The sequence below is a fragment of the Pezoporus occidentalis genome, unplaced genomic scaffold (genome assembly GCF_034315485.1).
Source record: "Pezoporus occidentalis ecotype Australia unplaced genomic scaffold, CSIRO_AGI_Poc_V1 ctg55, whole genome shotgun sequence".
In the NCBI taxonomy this organism is placed as follows: domain Eukaryota; kingdom Metazoa; phylum Chordata; class Aves; order Psittaciformes; family Psittacidae; genus Pezoporus; species Pezoporus occidentalis.
This window is the reverse complement of record NW_026915888.1, coordinates 1,592,740-1,611,811: the sequence shown is the minus strand read 5'-3', so window position 1 is coordinate 1,611,811 and position 19,072 is coordinate 1,592,740. Positions and strand designations below refer to the sequence as shown.

General features: G+C 41.9%; 1 protein-coding gene across 1 annotated transcript in view; it reads right to left on the bottom strand.

Moving 5' to 3' along the window:
- Positions 1-19,072, bottom strand: part of TRPC7 (transient receptor potential cation channel subfamily C member 7) — a 77,794-nt gene that overhangs the window by 34,467 nt on the left and 24,255 nt on the right. The window contains exon 4 of the mRNA XM_062638045.1: positions 11,961-12,143. Within this exon, the coding sequence (XP_062494029.1) occupies positions 11,961-12,143 (183 nt within the window). The remainder of the gene's footprint in view (positions 1-11,960; positions 12,144-19,072) is intronic.

The following is a 19,072-nucleotide window of genomic DNA, read 5'->3' as shown; positions in this document are numbered from 1 at the left end:
ATGACAGAGTGAGGATTTTTTTCCTCAGCATCCTTGTTCAAAAATGAGTTTCACTACACAGACAATAAAGTACCTTTATATCTCTATAGCTGTAGAGAAATAGAAAGTTACTTCTGATAGAAATCACTGCAACAAAGAGACTTTCATTTTTTACTTTCTATTATATTGGACAAAGAAAGAGTCTGTGACAAGTACCCTCGTCACTATTGCTGGTCAGTGTTAGGCAACTGCAATTGCATAAGCTATCAGTGGGGAGGCACTATTTAAACCCCCTACCTGAAACACCCCACAGCACTTACCTGAAGGGCATCTCTCTTCTCCTGTGGCACCTAACAGATAGGCTGCAAAGATAGAAAACCCCAGGAAATTCCTGAGAGCCAGACAATGCTCCCACATCACACAGGAAAGAAAAGAACAGGAAAAGATACCTATCCTGGACAGGAAAATGCTGTTAGCAGAAAGAAGTGAACTTATGGATAGACAGGTAAAAGGCCGAGGTCAGCCTCAGATGATTGGAATTAATCATGCGGAAAAAAAAAACCCAATATCTCTTTTATTACTGAAATAATTCCAATTCCCTTACGAGCGCAGAAATCTGCCACTGAGGCAAAGGAATTAATAGCTCAGACAGGATCATCCTGCTTTGCTAATGCACCCACCGCTAAATAGCCGGGGGCTGAGGCAGGAAGGAAGAACTCATCAGTGACCCACTGAAAACACTTTCAAACCCTGCACATCAGCACCAACACAAACCTGGGACTTTAACGTCCTGCTCTCACAGAAGTGCTCCTGTCCTGTCCTCCCCAGCTCGTCCCTTCACTGTAAGCCTTAAGGCAAACAGTGGCAAACAGCAGCAAATAAAAGCTGTCATTCAGGTGAGCAGCGGTGTGTTTAATCAGAGCAAGAGAAAAGGAGCTGCATAAATAGATGTTCAGGAGAACACTGGTCGTGCCGAGAGATGCTGGCGGGGACAGGGACAAGCCATTTGTTTTGCCATCATGTAAATGTGCTCATGCCCTTTGAAGAGCCTTTCTGGGCTCACGATTACACATTTGTGTTTTGATGTAGCTCATCGCTTCTGCAAGCCTCCATTGAGTAACACGTTTTAGGCTGCAGCACCTCCTCACAGGAACCCCTGCCTGGGTGTGGAGTGCTTCAAATGGCAGAGATCCTGGTGGAAATGCCAATGACTCACTGGAGTCAATCCTTACCCCTTGTGCTTCTGAATTACAAGGGGAAATGAGGACAGCCCCAAGTGGATTGCATACATGGCTTTTCCCATGTTGCTAGGGATGTCACCAGGCAATACAGGAGCAGAGCTCCTGCAGGGAACAACGCACTGCAAAAGCCATGTGGGATCTGAACCACACACCTTGTGTGCTCTGAAAAGATGAAAGTATTGCTGTCTCTGCTTTTGTGTGTTCAGCATCATCCTTCTTCCAGCAAAACCTTCTTCAGAGGGTGATATGAAATCACCCTTTTTTCAGTGGCTTGCAGAAGATGCTGTGGGAGTATCAGCAAACATCAGCAGGGGTGGAAGAAACTGAGGGAGAGATCGAAGCAGGATATTACTGCTCTTCCTCAAAGGGCAGAAAATACACTGCCATTTCACCAAAGAGGATCAGATGAATTAAAGGATAAACAAATGCCCACATGCACCTGACAGAAACACCCAGTACTGAAAATATTAAAACAAAACCTTATTTCATTGCTTTTAAACCACTCTCCACTTTCAGAGATTCCTTTGATATTTTAAGCGTTTTTAAGACTTGAAGCCTACGTAAAGACTTTGGATTTATACTGAATAAAATACCTTTTTTGAACTGAAAAATGCTATTTTTGGGGGTGAGAAAAAGAAAAACCCAACCTTGAATAAAGAATAAAGGAAACTGTGTTGGAACAGTTTTTGATCTGGCAAAAGACCTCCCTACTTGCACAGTCATTTCATGCAGTGCAGAGCAGGAAACAGAGCCCAGTGGAAATCACTGAAGCTTCCTAGGAAATATGGAGTAGAAGAAAAGGCCAACATATGCATCTGCCTTTTCCTGTTTTCTCCTTGTACTCTGCTCTGTGAACCTCCAAGTGAACAAAGAACCTTTTCTTTTGAAGAAGTTATTCTGAGACACCTGTACAGAAGCAGATGGAATATAATATATTTATTCCATGATCTGGAGTGCAGAAAAAACCCTGCCTTTTGCAAGTGCTTGTGCTATTAAACTATGACAAATGAGGTTGCCAGATGGTAAATACAGTTAGAAGTTGGCTCACCATTTGCTGTTGTGCCTCATAAGAGGAGCAAGTAAAACTGTAGAAAGAAATAGAAAATTACTTACTCTATTATTTATGAATTAAAAAATAATAAGTAAAATTCCAGTGCAAATACTCATGCTGTGAGGCTGTGACCTTTTCACAAAAGAGAAATTATATTGCTCTAATTACAGTTAAATTCTGTCTGTGGCCACAGGCCCAGTTCTTCAAACACTGCACCAGAGTAACCTTGCAAGGGAGGGTAAATCAGCAGGTTGAAATTCCATCATCAAAACACAAAAAGGAATTTCATGGAACCCTGTTCAACTTGGGTAAAAGAAAATTCAACTGATCAAGACTTGTTTCAATGGGATCTGGCTGCTGCATAGAAATAAATATGTGAGGAAAGGTCCTCTGAGATGCTGTGGTTGCTGCAGACACACACAGAGGACATGAAGCAAGGAAACATCTCCGCCCTGAGGATTTCTGCAGCTTTCCCTCTGTCCCTGGGGTTCATTTGACTGTCTAATGGCATCAGACAAATATTCATGTTCTTGCTCATCCTGTCGATGAGCATTATGACAGTCTCGGTGAACATTCAGACCTGATACCTAGAATCTAACATAGAATCATAGAATCACAGAATAGTTTGGGTTGGAAAGGACCTTAAGATCATCCAGTTCCAACCCCCCTGCCATGGGCAGGGACACCTCACACTAAATCATCTCACCCAAGGCCTCGTCCAACCTAATCTTGAACACTGCCAGGGATGGAGCATTCACAACCTCCCTGGGCAACCCATTCCAGTGCCTCAGCACCCTAACAGGAAAGAATTTCCTCCTTAGATCCAGTCTAAACTTCCCCTGTTTCAGTTTTAACCCGTTACCCCTTGTCCTGTCACTACAGTCCCTAATGAAGAGTCCCTCCCCAGCATCCCTATAGGCCCCCTTCAGATACTGGAAGGCTACTTGGCAGCAAAGGGAAAAGGTTTATATTTGTAGGCAGAGCCCAGATGAGCTGGAATCACCAGGAAAAAAAAAACAAACAACAAAGAGCAAATTGTGCAACCTCCTTCTCTGAGTTACTTCTAAGGCAAAAAGCCAGAAACATTTATCATGGTTTTAATAAAAAATTATGCCTCTCATAAGACCTTTCACCTGCACCTTTCTGAATGAAAACATCTCTCTTATTAGAGACATTTGGCGGTGCTTGTATCAAATCCCAAGATACTTGCATATTTCCCAGCTTTATGGAAATCCAATACCTGGATCCGCTTGCTGGTTGGCCTTAATCATCTAATCCCAAACTCTGATTTTGAACATTTAAATCCTTAGCATTAGTTTACACCTGCATCTCTTTCCCGTGACTCAGTCTGCTCTACAAAAGCAAGTGTGTTTGGGATAGGTCTTTTGCTCTCAGCTAAAGCAGTGAGTACATTAACAGGATTGAGATCTCACTTTGCAAGGGTGACAAGAAGACAGAACCAGAGCAATGAAGGTCACCCCAGCATCACAATGCTTGTGTAATTGCCTCAGAACACCCATGTGGTGCAGCTCTGAGAAGGACATGGTGTGGTCCTGCAGTGTGGATGGAAACAAGATTCAACCAGGCACCAGATTGTTAAATAGGTACAAAAGAAAACCCAATAAAACCAAACTAATCTAATAGAAAACAAAAATAATGGGGTAAATGAAACTGCCAGGACCACTTCAAATGCAATTTGCCCATTGAAATAAATGCTCTCCAGTGATGAGGGAAAACACAAAATTAATAATCCTACTAGCAGTGGAAGGAATGGAGGGGGATGCTTTCATCATTCATGTAATACAAAATACATTTGCATTACATTTATATTTGATATATTTGAGGTGTACAACTAGAAAATGTAGAGTTTAAACAAATTCTTTAACTGGTTCAGTTTAAACCTTTTTCTGCCTAAAGTTCCTTTAGGATTTAATTTCCCTGAGACAAGGATAGAGTCTCTTTCTTGTGTGAAGCATTCTGTTGCAGGGTTGTAAATAAGGTGCCTGGCTCTTCAGTTTCACATTCTAGTGGGTGCATGTTTTTGGGAGAGATTTATTGCTAATGCCCGTTTTCTCCTCTTTTTACATGAATGAATAAATTTTATCACTGAATTATTTACCTGAAAAACAACCAAATGAACCAATGAATTGGAAGTCGCAGCCCTTAACATTCCAGGGGTTTCTGCAGAATCAAAACCACTTGAAAACCCTGATTATTTAAATATTCATCTGAAAACAGCCACAATAAAAAGTTACCAAACAAGCAGCTCCCTTTGGTGTCTCAAAAATATACAACCACAGTGGGCACAGAAGGAGAAACTTAACATGCATTAGCCTCTTCCTCCCCAAGAGAGTTAGTAAACTTTTTACCCTGTGCTATGTGGTGAGGAAACCGGGCTGGTGCTCAAACTCAGATGCCTCCAGTGTAGATGGCTTTGCTCCCAGCAGAGCTGCTGGAGAGAAAGACTCACTCACAGGATGAAACTCCTCTCAGCATGAGGTAGAGAGTCCCCAAAGCATACTCAAATGTAGACATCTACATGTGTGTCACAAGAATCTCAGGTAGGAGAGCCATATCCTAGGCCAGTATCCATGCAAATTTGAGCATCACTTAAGAAGATTTCCTCAGTTACTTGAAATTCTGAATCTTACTATTTTTTTGAGGGGTTATAGCCATCCCCATTTGACTTCCCATCCAAAATGCACATTAGCAGGTCTACTGCCTATGGGAAGATGGATGAAGGCAAAATTGGTGGCAACTAAGGTCAGGTTTAGAGCAGACCATATTAACTGCTCTTTTCTAAGATAAATTTATTATTTATAAAGGTAATTTTAATTCCTTTCATCTTTGATGGACATCCATGCAATGGATTTGACGCATTCCTGTGCTCTCTTGACAGTGTCTTGAGGGACACCTAAGACCTTGCGGCACTTTGCAAATGAAAATAGTTAAGACTGCATATTACAGTAGATTGGGAATAAAGCAAACACCACTCAGGGTGGAGAAATGATTCATTTAAGCCTTGAGAGGACGGATGTATGGGCAGGAAATAACTAAATGAGATTCATCTTGGGAAAGAAAAGAAATTAAAACATCTGGGCAAAAGGAAATAATCAGAACCACGGATTTTAGTGGGAGGAAGGAACCTTGCTAATGAAATACTCAGAGGCATAGAAACACTTTCTGTGAGGAAGTAACTCCTTCCTTTGCCAATATCCTATGTCTGTAATATGCTATTAAAAATGTAAGAAGAAAAATTACATGGATAAGCTTAAGAGTCCAAAATGACCCTGTTTCCACTGCTCACATAGCTCTTAGATTACACTAGTGCACTATTGTCTGGTTCTCCAGTGATGGAAACAAAAGACACTTTTCACACCACCGCAGTCCAATCCATCAGTGACTCCATAAGACCTCTGTTAAATACTCCTGAAGCTAAAGAGCGGAAAAGGATTAACCAGGACTTACAGAAACAAAAGTAAAAAGCCAACTTCTTGAGTTCTCCTCCTTGAAGCTTCACATTCAGATGGGAAAACATAACCATGTCCTGCTTCAAGCCGTATCTGTGCATGTTACAATCACTGTGGTACAGAAATATCAATGTCTGTCCCATGGAAAACTCCTGATTTTCCTTCAAAAGACAAAACACCCACAGGAGAGATTTTCTGCGACCTACAGAGCTCTGAAAGCTGAGGAGCTGAAACACCCCATTTGGGTTACTGAAATGTAGCATGCCATTTGTGCTAAGGCCAATGCACAGGCTGCACGTGAGGCAGTGGGAGATGTGCTCTCTCTGCCTTCCCCATCAATGATCCCTCCCCAGGGCACACCACTGCAGGAATCTGCAGGATAACTGCAAATTGAGAGGACACGGAGCTTGCAGAGGCATAGCCACCCACCATGGCACACATCCAGTCCTTGCTCTCCCAAAGGGAGGTGTTTCAGAGCTCCTGGTCCTTCCTAGGCTTCTCCTGCTCTCTCTTCCCTAGCTTATTTTCTTGTGCTTCTCTTGCAAACACCAAGCTTTTACAATTCACCTTCCTAAGGATGTACTAGCTGAGCTCTGCCCCAGCCTTTATGGGCAGTGTCCCTGCACATTCTGAGGGGCAGAGCTGTCTCTTCAGCAGGAGCAGGGCTGGCTCTTTTGCCCATTCAGGCATTAACCTTCCCTAGCTCCCATAAGGGGTGGAAATGCTGCAAATGGGGTCACATCCAGTGGTGAGAAAGACTCTGGAAGGCAAGATAACATGCAGGGTAAAACCACATCCTTGGAGCAAACCAATGGGGACCACAGGTTGTTGCAGCAGTTGGCAAGAACTGGGACTTCTTATGCCCTGAAGAATCTGAGTCGCATGACCAATGCAGTGAAAAGCTATACTCTAATGCAGCCATGACTATTCTGTTTGAAGCAGAATAGTTAATTATTAATAATACAGTTATGAGAAAAGTTCCTGTTCCAGCTCTCTATTAAATAGGATTTACTCAGCCATCTGGTGTTCTGTTTAATTCTTATTAATTTTTCTTTTCTTTTCCAAACCAAATTTGTGTGTCTTAATAGTAAGTAAATGAAAACTCGTGAAAGAGAAAGGTGCTCCAGCTTTGCGATGGCTATGAAGTGAGGTGCTGAGAAAACAGTGGTGGGCACACAAGGTTTGCAATTAAAAGAATACAGCCCCAGTAATGCTGACATTGGGAAAGAAGGAGAATGAATGTCACCTCCTACAGAGATGCAATAGCTTTAGAGCTGTTGACATATAAGCCCCCTGCCAACATTAAAGGGTAATAAGAAAAGAGCATAGCAGTACAGACAAAAATGAGCATACAAAATACAAAGGGCTCTGTAAAGCTGATATACATGAGTAAAATAGTGTATTTTTTCAGTCAAAGACAGAGTTGTCCCAGCCTCTGTACCTATGCCTCTCACGGGTACAAATCACATGCTGGCTTAATTAGAAATGGGTTTACACAAAGGAAAAGCCTGTATTACCCTTATATTTCCACTATCTGATTGAAAACAAACCTGTTTAACTGTTTCAAGAAAAGAAAAAACATTATTCTGCAGTTTTCACCCAAGAACATGAAGTAAGCTCTCACTTAGATGCTGAAAGCCTGCATGAAGAACAGATGAGAGTATTCATAGCTCAAGAAGCTCAAGATTAGTTTTATTTTCTTTCCTTGGGACCAGAACTCCAATTTACCAACTCAAGCTATTTTTGGCTATAATCCACCAGTGTGTATATATATATATATGTATATATATATAACTATAACATAATTCCTGTTTCACCTTAATACTGCTTTTAATTTTGCCATTTCCATTATAGCTGCTGGACTCCTCCACAACATTTGCTCTCACACTGTGACAGCTCCCCAGCCCTCTCCTACGACACCCAAAGAAACCACCTGAACAGGCTTGCTACAGCGTCAACAGCGTGCCCTGTGGCTCTTCATGCACCCAGCCTTTCTCCTCCCTTTGCCCAAGGCTCTGCACAACTGGAGGTGAAAGAAATCAGTTCTCGAATGGAGAATGGAATTACATCAGGGGAGACGAAGGTTAATTTGCATCAATCCCGGTGACATGGGCTGAAAGTCCATTTCTTGGGAAGAATCCAGGGCTCAGTAAATGCTCAAATGTTTGCAAATTATTTCTTTTGCCCTTGACAAACTGTTCCTGTTATAATAATTTTTGAGAAATTTTGAATCAAGACAGATAATTTGAAGGAAGAAATGATGAGCAGAGGACATTTGAGTGGGGTTTTCCTAGAATCCTGGGGTACAGCGCTGATTAAGTTCTTTCAGAAAGAATCAGAGTAACATAGCACTTTTTAAAGAGCACTTTGTCAACTACTGTAATTGTAGCTTTCTCCTTGCTGCGAAATATGTACAGAGTTTCTAAATTCTCCAATAACCTCCTAGATAAAGCCCTTCAATTATGTTACAGCCTCAAATATGATTTCTTCCCAGCATCTCATATGTGCTAGTAGCGTGCCTTACAGGATAAAATAAAGGAAGCAGAGAGGCAGACAAGTGAAGTCTGGAACTTTTGATGCTTTCTTGAATGACTTTCCAAGATTCATCTCAAACGTTGGAAATGAGGAAAAAAAGACAGTGATCAATAAGCCCATCCTTTCAACAGAGAACTGCCGTTTTTGGAGTGGCAAAGAGGCAACAGGGAACTCCAATGAGAAGTGCAAAGGATCATTAGGGCCTGGACAATAACCTGGTGTAGGTACCAGTTGCAGGTTTAGAGGAGATAGGAAGGCTTCAGTCCCCTTTTTACCCCTGATGTGCATACAAGGTTTTCCTGTACCAGTAGAGCACAATCAGTAAACAAGTCTGTTAACATCCAGTGCAGGGGCAAGTTGCCCCTGGACTTGGGATTTTCAAGCAGGAATTTGACCTTCAAAACCAGAAGCACAAGCAGCAGCATTTGGGGCTAAAAGCTACCATAAGGTTGGTGGCTGCTCCCTGCAATGCAGACATGACGTGCACTGAACATGCAAAGGGTTTGTAGCCTACACCTCCAAAGAAGTGTGACTTAGTGGGGAGCACAACTGCTGAATTCAAGGTCAAGAACACACTGTACTGGAACCAAAGTTAGGACTTAAAATATAAGCTGCACACATAGCATCAAGCTGCATCCCTAAGTTCAGATGGGCACAAGGAAGAAGGCAGCAAAAAAGTCATAGCTGATTTAAATACATAAAAGGCATATTTCCCAGACTCTGGAAATAAGTGTGATAAAATGCAGACTGCATCAGCAGCTGTAAAAATAAAATCATGGATATTAAATAACAATTTTCAATATAAATTGTTCTCTGAAAATTTTCATCAAAGAAGACCTACTGTAGGCACTTCGAGTGCTAATATAAAAATGTGAATTAAGAAGCTGATGGTAGAAATAGACTTTTAAAAACTTCGAATCTTTATTACAATTTCAGATGTGAATGCAAATACGCAGCCTGGGTACTAACTTAATGAAAAAAAACCCATAACAATTAACACTTCTTATTTTCTCAGACCATTCTGAAATACCTAAAATTGCCTTGTCTAGGATTCTTCTTGCTGTTCATGGGAAAGAACCAATACAAAATACATCAGGAGCTCTGTACTAATCTAAGTAAACATCTTTATTTCTCTGGCTCATTGGAAGCTTGCTGAGCTGGAGAATACAAAAGTGACCATCTGAATGCTGATGCTAATGATGGAGGCAGGGAGCAGGGATGGCAGGCACAACTGTAGTCCCTTCATTACTCCTACCCTGCCAACTGAACTTCCAGGACAGTAAAAGCGGCAAACACAATAATTTCTGTGTCATTCGAGTCCCAGAGCGTGGTCAGAAACTTGCAAAGGTCTCCATATCCCTGGGACTGTTCCTGGGTGAGCTACAGCCACCCACATCTCAGCTCCAGGGCCTGGCCTGGGCAGGCAGCACTGTCAGGCCAAGTGATGGGGTCTAGGGTTCAGGTGCTGGGGGTGGGAAGTCACTTGGTGCTCTTGCCTTTCACACTTGGAAGACCATGTAGGATCTCATGCCTCAGAGTCATTGCATTAGCTTTGAAAGAGACTTGAAATTTACTGAATCTGTCCAAGGATTGGTTTATTAAATATGTATAGTAATTCACCCTCCATCTCACCACTCTATTATGGGGTTGATATCTATTATTATTAGATATTTATATTATAATGATCTATATTCTAACTATCTATGTTATATTTATTTCATTTCTTAAAATGAAAACAGATCTCAAAGTCTGGTTGTATACATGAGCCTAAATATCTCCCAGCTGGAGAGAAACTTGTACCTGAAATGTACAAGTTTCTTCTTCTTCACCTTGCCTCTTAAGGAAACCATTACTATATTACCGTAACGCAACCTCTGTTCAGCAACTGTGATCTGTCTATTATCCTGTCACATCCAATCACCAAAGCCATTTATCCGAGCGTGTCTCTGCCTCCCACAGCTGGAGCAATCTTACTTTAGAATTAGCAGTTAAATGTTCATCTTACATATAGATGTATAATGCCTGCTGAAGAGAATAGTCTGAAAAGTGCTAATCTGAAAGTCAGCATGATGCTGACAAATGCTTCTGCTCTGTAATTAGTTTAGTAGCTATTATAGGTGAGCAACAAGCTGCTGTGATCCAGAAAGGATGCTCAGCTTTCCTGGGTATAGGAAGATATTTACATATAATAAGATCAACTGTATATGACCTACCACAGATGCTTTAGGTCAGTGTTCATGCATATATGCAATGTTAGAAATGGAGGAAATGCCCCTCTGAAACCAACTGAGCTAGGATGAACGTGCTCAAAGCATCATGATAACTAACAGCAATTTAGCTCTGGCTTATGGCCTTTGTATCTAACGTACAACTCAAATATTTAGAAGAATAAACAAACAAAATAGTGCAGGAGACTTCATACATAGAAAAGGCTTGAGGTTCTGACCAACTTAATGATAATTCTTAGATTCTAGGTCACTGGGGACTATTCCTTGATACTGGGGGCTTGATTCCTTTCAGGTGCTATCAGTCACTTTTAGTTGAGCTCATTTTCTAAAAGCACCAGAGCAAGTGTCTCAACAACTAAACTTCACCCAGGTTATTGAAAGACATCTCAGAGTGAACTAAGCTGTTACACCCAGTTTGGGTAACAGAACGATGCAGAGACACAACATCGCAGGAGGAAATATTTGGCTCCATACATGTGCTCCTGCATGAAAGGAGCTCATTTCAAGTAAGAGTTTTAAGATTCTCTTTAATTAATGGCTTTCATAACAGGAAAAGACCTTCTTTAGCCAGCACAGCAGCACAGTCAAGAGGCAAACTGAAGCAGGTGGTGGGTTTGGGAGGGGAAAGAGAGAGCAGATGTTAGCTTGAAAATTTGGAATGCTCTTCAAGTCCCATAGCAGAAGCCCAGTTGCCATCAATGCATATTGTAGGAGCAATTAGCTGGGACCACCCAGGGCTAGGATTTGCCAGAATCAAATTTCCCATTCATACAATATACTTCTCTAAAGCTAAATGCTCGTTTAAAACACTTCTAAAAATCATTCAGTCTTCACGGTTTTCCTTAAAATATACATCTTCCTTCTGCTTTGTAGGTTTGGGGAAAACTGAACTCTTAGAATATGGTTCTGAAGCTTTAGGAGAGTGGAAGCTGGGAATGTATCAGTTTGTATAAAGTTTAGCTACTTTCAATTTTCCAAGTTAAACAGAAATTGATTTCTGAAGTTTTGATCTAATTCTGACTGAAAGCCACAAAACTTATTTTAAAATGCTAGCTTCACCCCTTCGTGTAAATCACAGTGAAGGAAGGAAGAGCCTCAGTTTGGTATGGTAACAACTTTGGTCCCTGCTGAAGTCTTCAGAAGTTCAGGGTCGTGGCCAGCACAAGGATGCACTGTGCTCTATGGGCAGCTCCTTTGGGCCATCTGTACATTCATGCCTGTCGTTAAAACAGATGCCATATATTTTATACCAAAAAATATACCTTTTGCAAATAGCCTTCTCCATATTGAAGTATATGAGAAAATGCAAATCAAGCCATAAACTGCTAAAATTCTAGGAATTGTCCTGGTCCCTTTGAAATCCATCTGTTATTATTTATTATTTTTCAAGAGACATCAAGGAAGCATAATTTAGATGTGAAGATGTATTCACCAAGAACCTAAAGCAGTAGCTTACCTTTTTGACCTCGTATTTAATAGCAAGTTTAATCCTGCTCAGACTTGGCCGGTGGTGCTCGGGGTACAAATGTATGTTCACATCTCCATTCAGAATAGCTTCTACTTCTTCAGTGTCTCTGCAGAGGTCCAGCACCCCCACAACAAAGTCCTTGCATTGCATAGATAGCTTCCTATAGTCATTCTAAGGGAAAACAGAGAAAAATAAGCTATTTAATTGTCAAATAAACAGAAAAAGCAAGAGGGAGGAACTGTGATTTTTCTGTAGAAACCCCCTAGATGGGATAGTAAGAAAGCACTTAATTCCACCCAGGATGTAGCTAGCTTTTCACATACAGAAACTCCTTCAGACTCCACTAGCAATGTTTCTACTAGCAGCATAGTTTACATTACAATAGAGCATGCTTTACAGAACAAGTAAATAATGTATAGGCAAACACTGACATTAAGCAATTGCTTCATCTCTCCCCTCTGTGTGGTGCATCGTTTAGAAATGTGAAAACATGCCCAAACAAAGGCCCTGATAAATTTTAGAGCTTAAATTCTTTGCTAGTAGTTCTTTCTGTAGTAACCACCAAGGAGCTTCAGGTGGGTACAAGAAGCTGAAGCATCAGATACAGATGTGTTCAAATGAATTACCTAATTGCAATAGGAGTTTCAGTTTCAAATTTATTACCTAATAATTTGGTTAAAGAGTCCTAAAAGAGCATCCAGAGAATCATTTCTGTCATAACACTTCTCCAGTAAATGGGGCTTCAGAAACTCAACACGATTTCCTACGAAATCATTTCACCTTGCAAACCCAAATTATACTTATGGGAAAAGAGACAGTATGTGGCTGACTTGTTAAGGAGGTTTGAAGAGCAATTTCAGGGTCTTACATTAAACTGTGATTGATCTTCACATGCTGATACTTAAGAAATGAGGAGAATGCCACTGTCTGGGTGAATGCAGCAAATTAGAAAACAATTAAGGCTACCATTAATATCCTAACAAAATGGTGATATTAAAGACTTGAGGTAACAAATAGAAATAATAAGCATAAGACAAGCTCTTACTGACTTGAGAGAGCTTTTCAAATTATGTTTGATGAGTTAATTAAATTCAGCAGCTTATCTAATTAAGGCAGCAGCCAAAAAAAGAAAGTAGTTAAACCTGGCTTGGATGGAATGATGAAAGTAACCTGGTTTTTACACCTAGATGTTCTAAATTATTAATTCCAACATTTACACATAGCAATATATTAGCCTTCCTTGTTAGGCAAAGATCTCAAAGCAGTGTGCAAACATTCATTAGTTAGGTATAACAACAGTGTCTAAGATATGATGTTATTAGAGGTGGTTAAATGTCTTTGGACAGTTTTTCCCCTTCAGAACTGAGATGCTCTTGCTAATGAATATTTTAAGTAAGTTGGTTTAATGACTTTGTCATAGGTTTGAGGTTCCTTCTAATGCATGTGTGCGTGTCCCAGCTTTGCTTGCTGTGCTATCCTATATGCTGAAGGCTATGAATAGCTGTTTCCTAGTCAGAGGGAACCAGAAACCCCTTCAGGGCTGGGATTAAAGCATTCTCACAGGAACTGAAAGAGCTAGGGAACAGCCTGAGTTTTAGGAGTGAGACTTTCTACATGGTGGAACTTGTGTGTTTACAGCCTCTTGTCTATCAAAAAGATTGAAATCTGGGTTTCCCTTTTCCTCCTCGAGTGCTGTAATCAGACCACAGGTTTATACATGGGGATCAGCAAGAACTTCGCATCTTCATTAAAAGGAGACATCAGAATGAGCAGGTGTTAACCTCTGGTAGAGGAGGTGCATGCCCCATTGCAGAAAGTGGGGCACCAAGCCTTCTATAAATGTGCCAATTTAATACACTATGATTTAAGATGTCCTCAAGGTTCACATAGAAAATGACTGCACATTTGCATCTAAAGCTAGGTGGAGATAGGGTTTGCAGAGTGAATGCTATAGAGGGTTAATTCAGGTCTGAAATGTAAATGAAAGACAGATAGCACTTCATGGATTCAAAGCGCTCCTCTCTAATCAATTCCATGCTTTAATCTTCACCATACCAAGATGAATTTCAATAAACAGAAAGCTTATTTGTTCACTGAGAGAATAGATGCCCAAACAAAATATCAGCCTGGAAGTAACTACAGGAATTGTAAAGGACAGCAAATACAGATACAACTGAAAATGGATGCAGGCTGGGAATGAAATGCCTACCTGCCACAGGTGATGGAGACACCTAATAAACCCAGCTGGCTTATAAACATAAGGGTGAGAACTCTGTTAATATCATTCTCTATGTATGTACAGGTCACAAGTTTCTCTTTTAGCCAGAACATTTTAAGTCATTTTCATCACCATTTCAACATCATCTGAACAACTTGTATGTATTAGCTCAGATGATTTCTTCTCGGAGAAGAGAAGGCTGCGTGGAGACCTCAGAGCAGCCTTCCAGTGTCTGAAGGGGGCCTATAGGGATGCTGGGGAGGGACTCTTCATTAGGGACTGTAGTGACAGGACAAGGGGTAAAGGGTTAAAACTGAAACAGGGGAAGTTTAGGTTGGGTATAAGGAGGAAATTCTTTCCTGTGAGGGTGGTGAAGCACTGGAATGGGTTGCCCAGGGAGGCTGTGAATGCTCCATCCCTGGCAGTGTTCAAGGCCAGGTTGGACAAAGCCTTGGGTGAGATGGTTTAGTGTGAGGTGTCCCTGCACATGGCAGGGGGGTTGGAATTGGATGATCTTGAGGTCCTTTCCATCCCTAATTATTTTATGATTCTATGATTTTTCCTCTTTCAATTCTTAAGGAAAGTTTAGTTAGCAACTAGGAAAGTGCTTCTAAGGCAACTGTAAATGGCAGGCTCCCAGCTGGCAAGCTCCATCAAGACCCAACTCTTTTCCCATCTCCAAGCCTCATGTTTTCACTGGTTCTGTATATTTGCAGAGACTATGAATGATGTTTTCGTTCTAAATTGTTTACTCCCATGTTTAAACAGACAGCAGCAGTAAGAAACTCAACCCAAGGTACAGGCTTTCTAAACTAAACTAAACTAAACTAAACTAAACTAAACTAAACTAAACTAAACTAAACTAAACTAAACTAAACTAAAACCTTCCAGCCAATCTGCAGCCAGGCAGGACAGCAGCTTACTGCTCTCAGACAACTGCTCACGTGTGAAGACAAGCCTCGATGATCACGGAGCCTGCTGTGCCTTCTAACAATTCCTCTTACAAAGGCATTTGTCATCTTTGTTCTGGCTTCCTTAATGCTCGTACTCAGCACAGAAAACCCCCTTCAGTCTGAGGGTGAGAACACAGCCGCTCTGTGACTCTCCTGATGTGTCTTTCCCTTTGCAAGCACAGGCTATCGGCTGTGCCTTTAAGAAGCTGAGGTTAGGAGGAGCTGCTCCTGACCCCGGTGTGCACAGTGCAGCTTTGATGACCCAAGCAGAAATGACCTAACAAACACTGAACTGCAATTCGTGATACACGGTAAAAAACTCAAGGAAGCCAAGAGGATTTCCAAGCACGCAAACTGCATCGGTGTATGTGCCAGCGCTGTGTAAACCGTCTAGTTCACACACGTGGAAGCATCTGAGATGCTGCAGTCCCTGCACGAAGGAGCGCTCTGACAGTGGAGAGGCTCACTTTGGTGGCTGCAGCCCCAGGGCAAGGGGGAGGCATCGGGAGGAAGAGGTGAAGGAGAACCAGGACACGTTTCCAGCTACAGCAAGGTTTTGAAGATCAGAGCCCCGAGGACTCCTGGTGGCTGTCAGGAGGCAGAGGGACAGGCAGCCGCTGTGTCTTGGGGTGCAAAGGGACAGCCCCTACTTCACCGGGGTTCAACCCCTGAACCAGGCGCATCATGGCCTTCCTGATCTAAACGTTTCTGGGGGGAACCCATCCTGGTTGGAATCCTGGGGTCCTCTCTCCCATCACCACAAGAAACTCATCCTGGAGACCCAAACCCAGCTCAGTCTTCTCTGCAGTGCTGCAAACCCAGACACAGGCAATGACAACAACCCAGACCTTCCCAAGTACTCCAATTAGCTACTGCGTTGTAGGAGTCTCAGGCTTATGTTTCATAGAACAGATGGATCTTTACAGTAATGAAAACCACAAATCATGCATGAGGGATGCTGGGGCCTCATCCTGACAAGCTGAATGCTGCCAAGCCTGAGGGAGGAAGATGAAGGACACAACTAAGTACGCAAGAGAGCCAGTCTGTTTCAAGTAACACATGGAACAGTATTTTACCTCCTATAGAGACAGTGAGCAGACAAGGATCAGGATAATGCTTGAGAATGTTACAATGTCATTTTTTAAAAACTAGACCATAATAAAAGGATTTTAAATAAGCCATTTCCTGCTTCTTCTAGCACTGTTGTGCGTGTGGAGTTAAAAATGTCTAATTTTGCTGTTCTGAAAAGGCTGATGGTACTTGTCATTCACTGCAATTTCTCTGAGTACCCTATTATTATCTGTTGATTATGTTCTCAATGAACTCTGTCATGTCTCCACATCTGTTCAAAACCACCCAGATTTCTTCAAAAAAGAGCTGTTTCAGGTCAGAGGGATGCAGTCGGACTGAAAATGTTAAGTGAAATGAGAAGAAGTAAGAGCAGCAGCCTGTCTTGGCTAGCTCATTTAAAAAGCAATCCCAGTCAAGGACTGGAAAGGAGCATCATCCATGGGAGCCTACGTCTCAAATGCCAGCACTGCAGGTGTATTTTGGATGGCACAAGCCTGACCTCGATGCTGCAACATACAGTGAGCAGGTCTGAGCTTTGCTGACCCCCTCAGTGCAGATAAGCTTTCACCAGAAACTGGAGTGGGGCCAATGGTTCAGACACTAAAAGGATCAAACAACCTTCTATGCAATTAAAAGCTAACTTCCAAGTCCCAAATACAGGAACACACTCGGGTTTATGTTTAAGTCCTGCTGATGCCAATGAAATGCTTGTGAGCATTTTTCAGTGCACTGAAGCAATCTTTCAGGCTCCAGGAATCTCAAAGTGGGATGAGCTTGTCAATCACCCTGCAGGTTTTCTGGTTGTAATCACTGTAGATTATTCACTGCACAGCTGTTACTGGAAACGGGGCCGCAGACCGACAGGACAGCACATGACACACAAATACAGCATGACAAACACAAGTGCACTGCTCGTGAAAATCACGCCACATGTCTCCATTTAGAACATTTTGTCAAATTCATCCTAATAGTTGCTTCCCAGCAACGCGTAAAGAGCAGGGAGAGAACCACAACCCATCAACAGATATTCCAGCTAGAGATAATGCCAAGATTCAAAGGTTTTACTACTATCCTCTATACAACTAATTGTTCTATGTTCTAATATTACTGCTATCCTGTATGCAAATACTATGTTCTATCTGTAGCCTATACTAAAGCTTCAGGTCAGACTTCTGATCAGTGAAAACAGTGTCACAAATAAGCTTCTGTTAGGGTAAATAACCATGTATCTGGCTCAGGGTGATTTAATCTGCAAACCTTTTGTTAGGGAAAAAGAAACCCCAAGCCAATGCAAAAAACCCAATGCTGCTTATCAGTACACAGGAGGGTTTTTGCCAAATAAAAGAGGAAAAGAGGAGCAGACACAGGATGATGGCTATACACTAAAGCTACCGTTTCTCAAGGGTTCTGCCCATGGTATATTGTCTCATAAATCTGCTTCACTGGAATTTGAGGGTTTAAGCACACAAATCCAGGACTTCTGGAACTAATGGACGTGAACGTCCAGCATCTGTGACTGGGAATATCATGGCACCAGAAAGCCTCTGCGGGCCCTCAGTGCGTTCACAGATTAACTGCATGGCACAGATCTGCTGCATCCAGCCTCCTGTCTGTGAGCGATGCAGGAGCTGTGTACTTGGCAGTAAATCTGGCGTTTCTGGATAGCATTAAACTTGCTGTGCAAATGAAAGCTGTGGGCAAGTTGCACAGAGCCTCTCTTCATGTTCCCTTGAAGTTCTTGGTTCTTTGTGTTTAATCTACATCACACAAGCACATCTATCACAGAGAGAAATACTGCATTGCGAGGTTAGCATTTTGGGAAGTAGCAGCAGGGAAAAAAGAAAAGGAGAATTCCATAAACATGAACAAAGAGCTCCTAGGAAGAAGACAAAGGTGAAGGGAAGGAGGGGGGCAGAAAGCCGGTAATATTAAGTGCTAGATTTGAAATTACATTTTTAAATAAACCATCATATCAAATATTCCAAATGCTTATAAATATTTACTAATTAGATCTCTCATGAAATATGCACAAGGCAGTTTAGAAGCTGTTGGGCAAATTTCCTCCTGGGTATTTACACTGCCTGTGACTGGCCATATGTTTAGGAATGAAAAAAAGCACAAGGACCTGTGGGAGGTAAAGCGCTGAGAGGAGATGCTAAGGAAAGGCCCTGCACTGATCCTGCTCGTGTAACCACATTATCTTCAGGAGAGCACAGAGAAACCCTTCCAAAGAGCTCTGCTAACTGTGCACATAACTGCGGACCCATCTGAATGCAGCTGAGTGCATTTCTATTGTTTCCAGACTCAGTGCCTACATGCACTGACTGTGCCAAGGCTGTACAGTTAATTTTTCAGGAAGCACAACATCAAGTTGGTTTGTGTTCTTTTGCTTCTTAAGTGTTAGCACATCAGTGAGTTTTTCTGAGCTTTGGGTGTACTGGGTCATACTCAATGGGCATGTGTCTGAAAAAACGAAGCCAAGGGCTCATTTAAAGCATTTCACAGCTCAGATGAAGGTTGCTAAGTATGTCTGGAGGTAGCGACAGGTTCCACTGGTTCATTTTTCCAGTGATCCAGACCTTGACTTCTTCACCTCAATATAATAAGCAATCTGTTCAAATACAAGAGACTGACATTTGAAATGCATGTTTTTGTCGCTTTCCAAGCTACTTGGACCTTTCTAAATGGAGCCAAGATAAACATGGCAACTGTTTGCTCCCTGAGGCATGCCAGGCTGCAGCATGGTGGAGCAGAGGGGCAGTGCCTCCAGGTAAAGAGTGATTTTAAACCCTGTGACAGAGCGTCAGCGGACACCAGGAGATGTGTCCAATAGAAGAACCCAAGGACAAAACAGACAG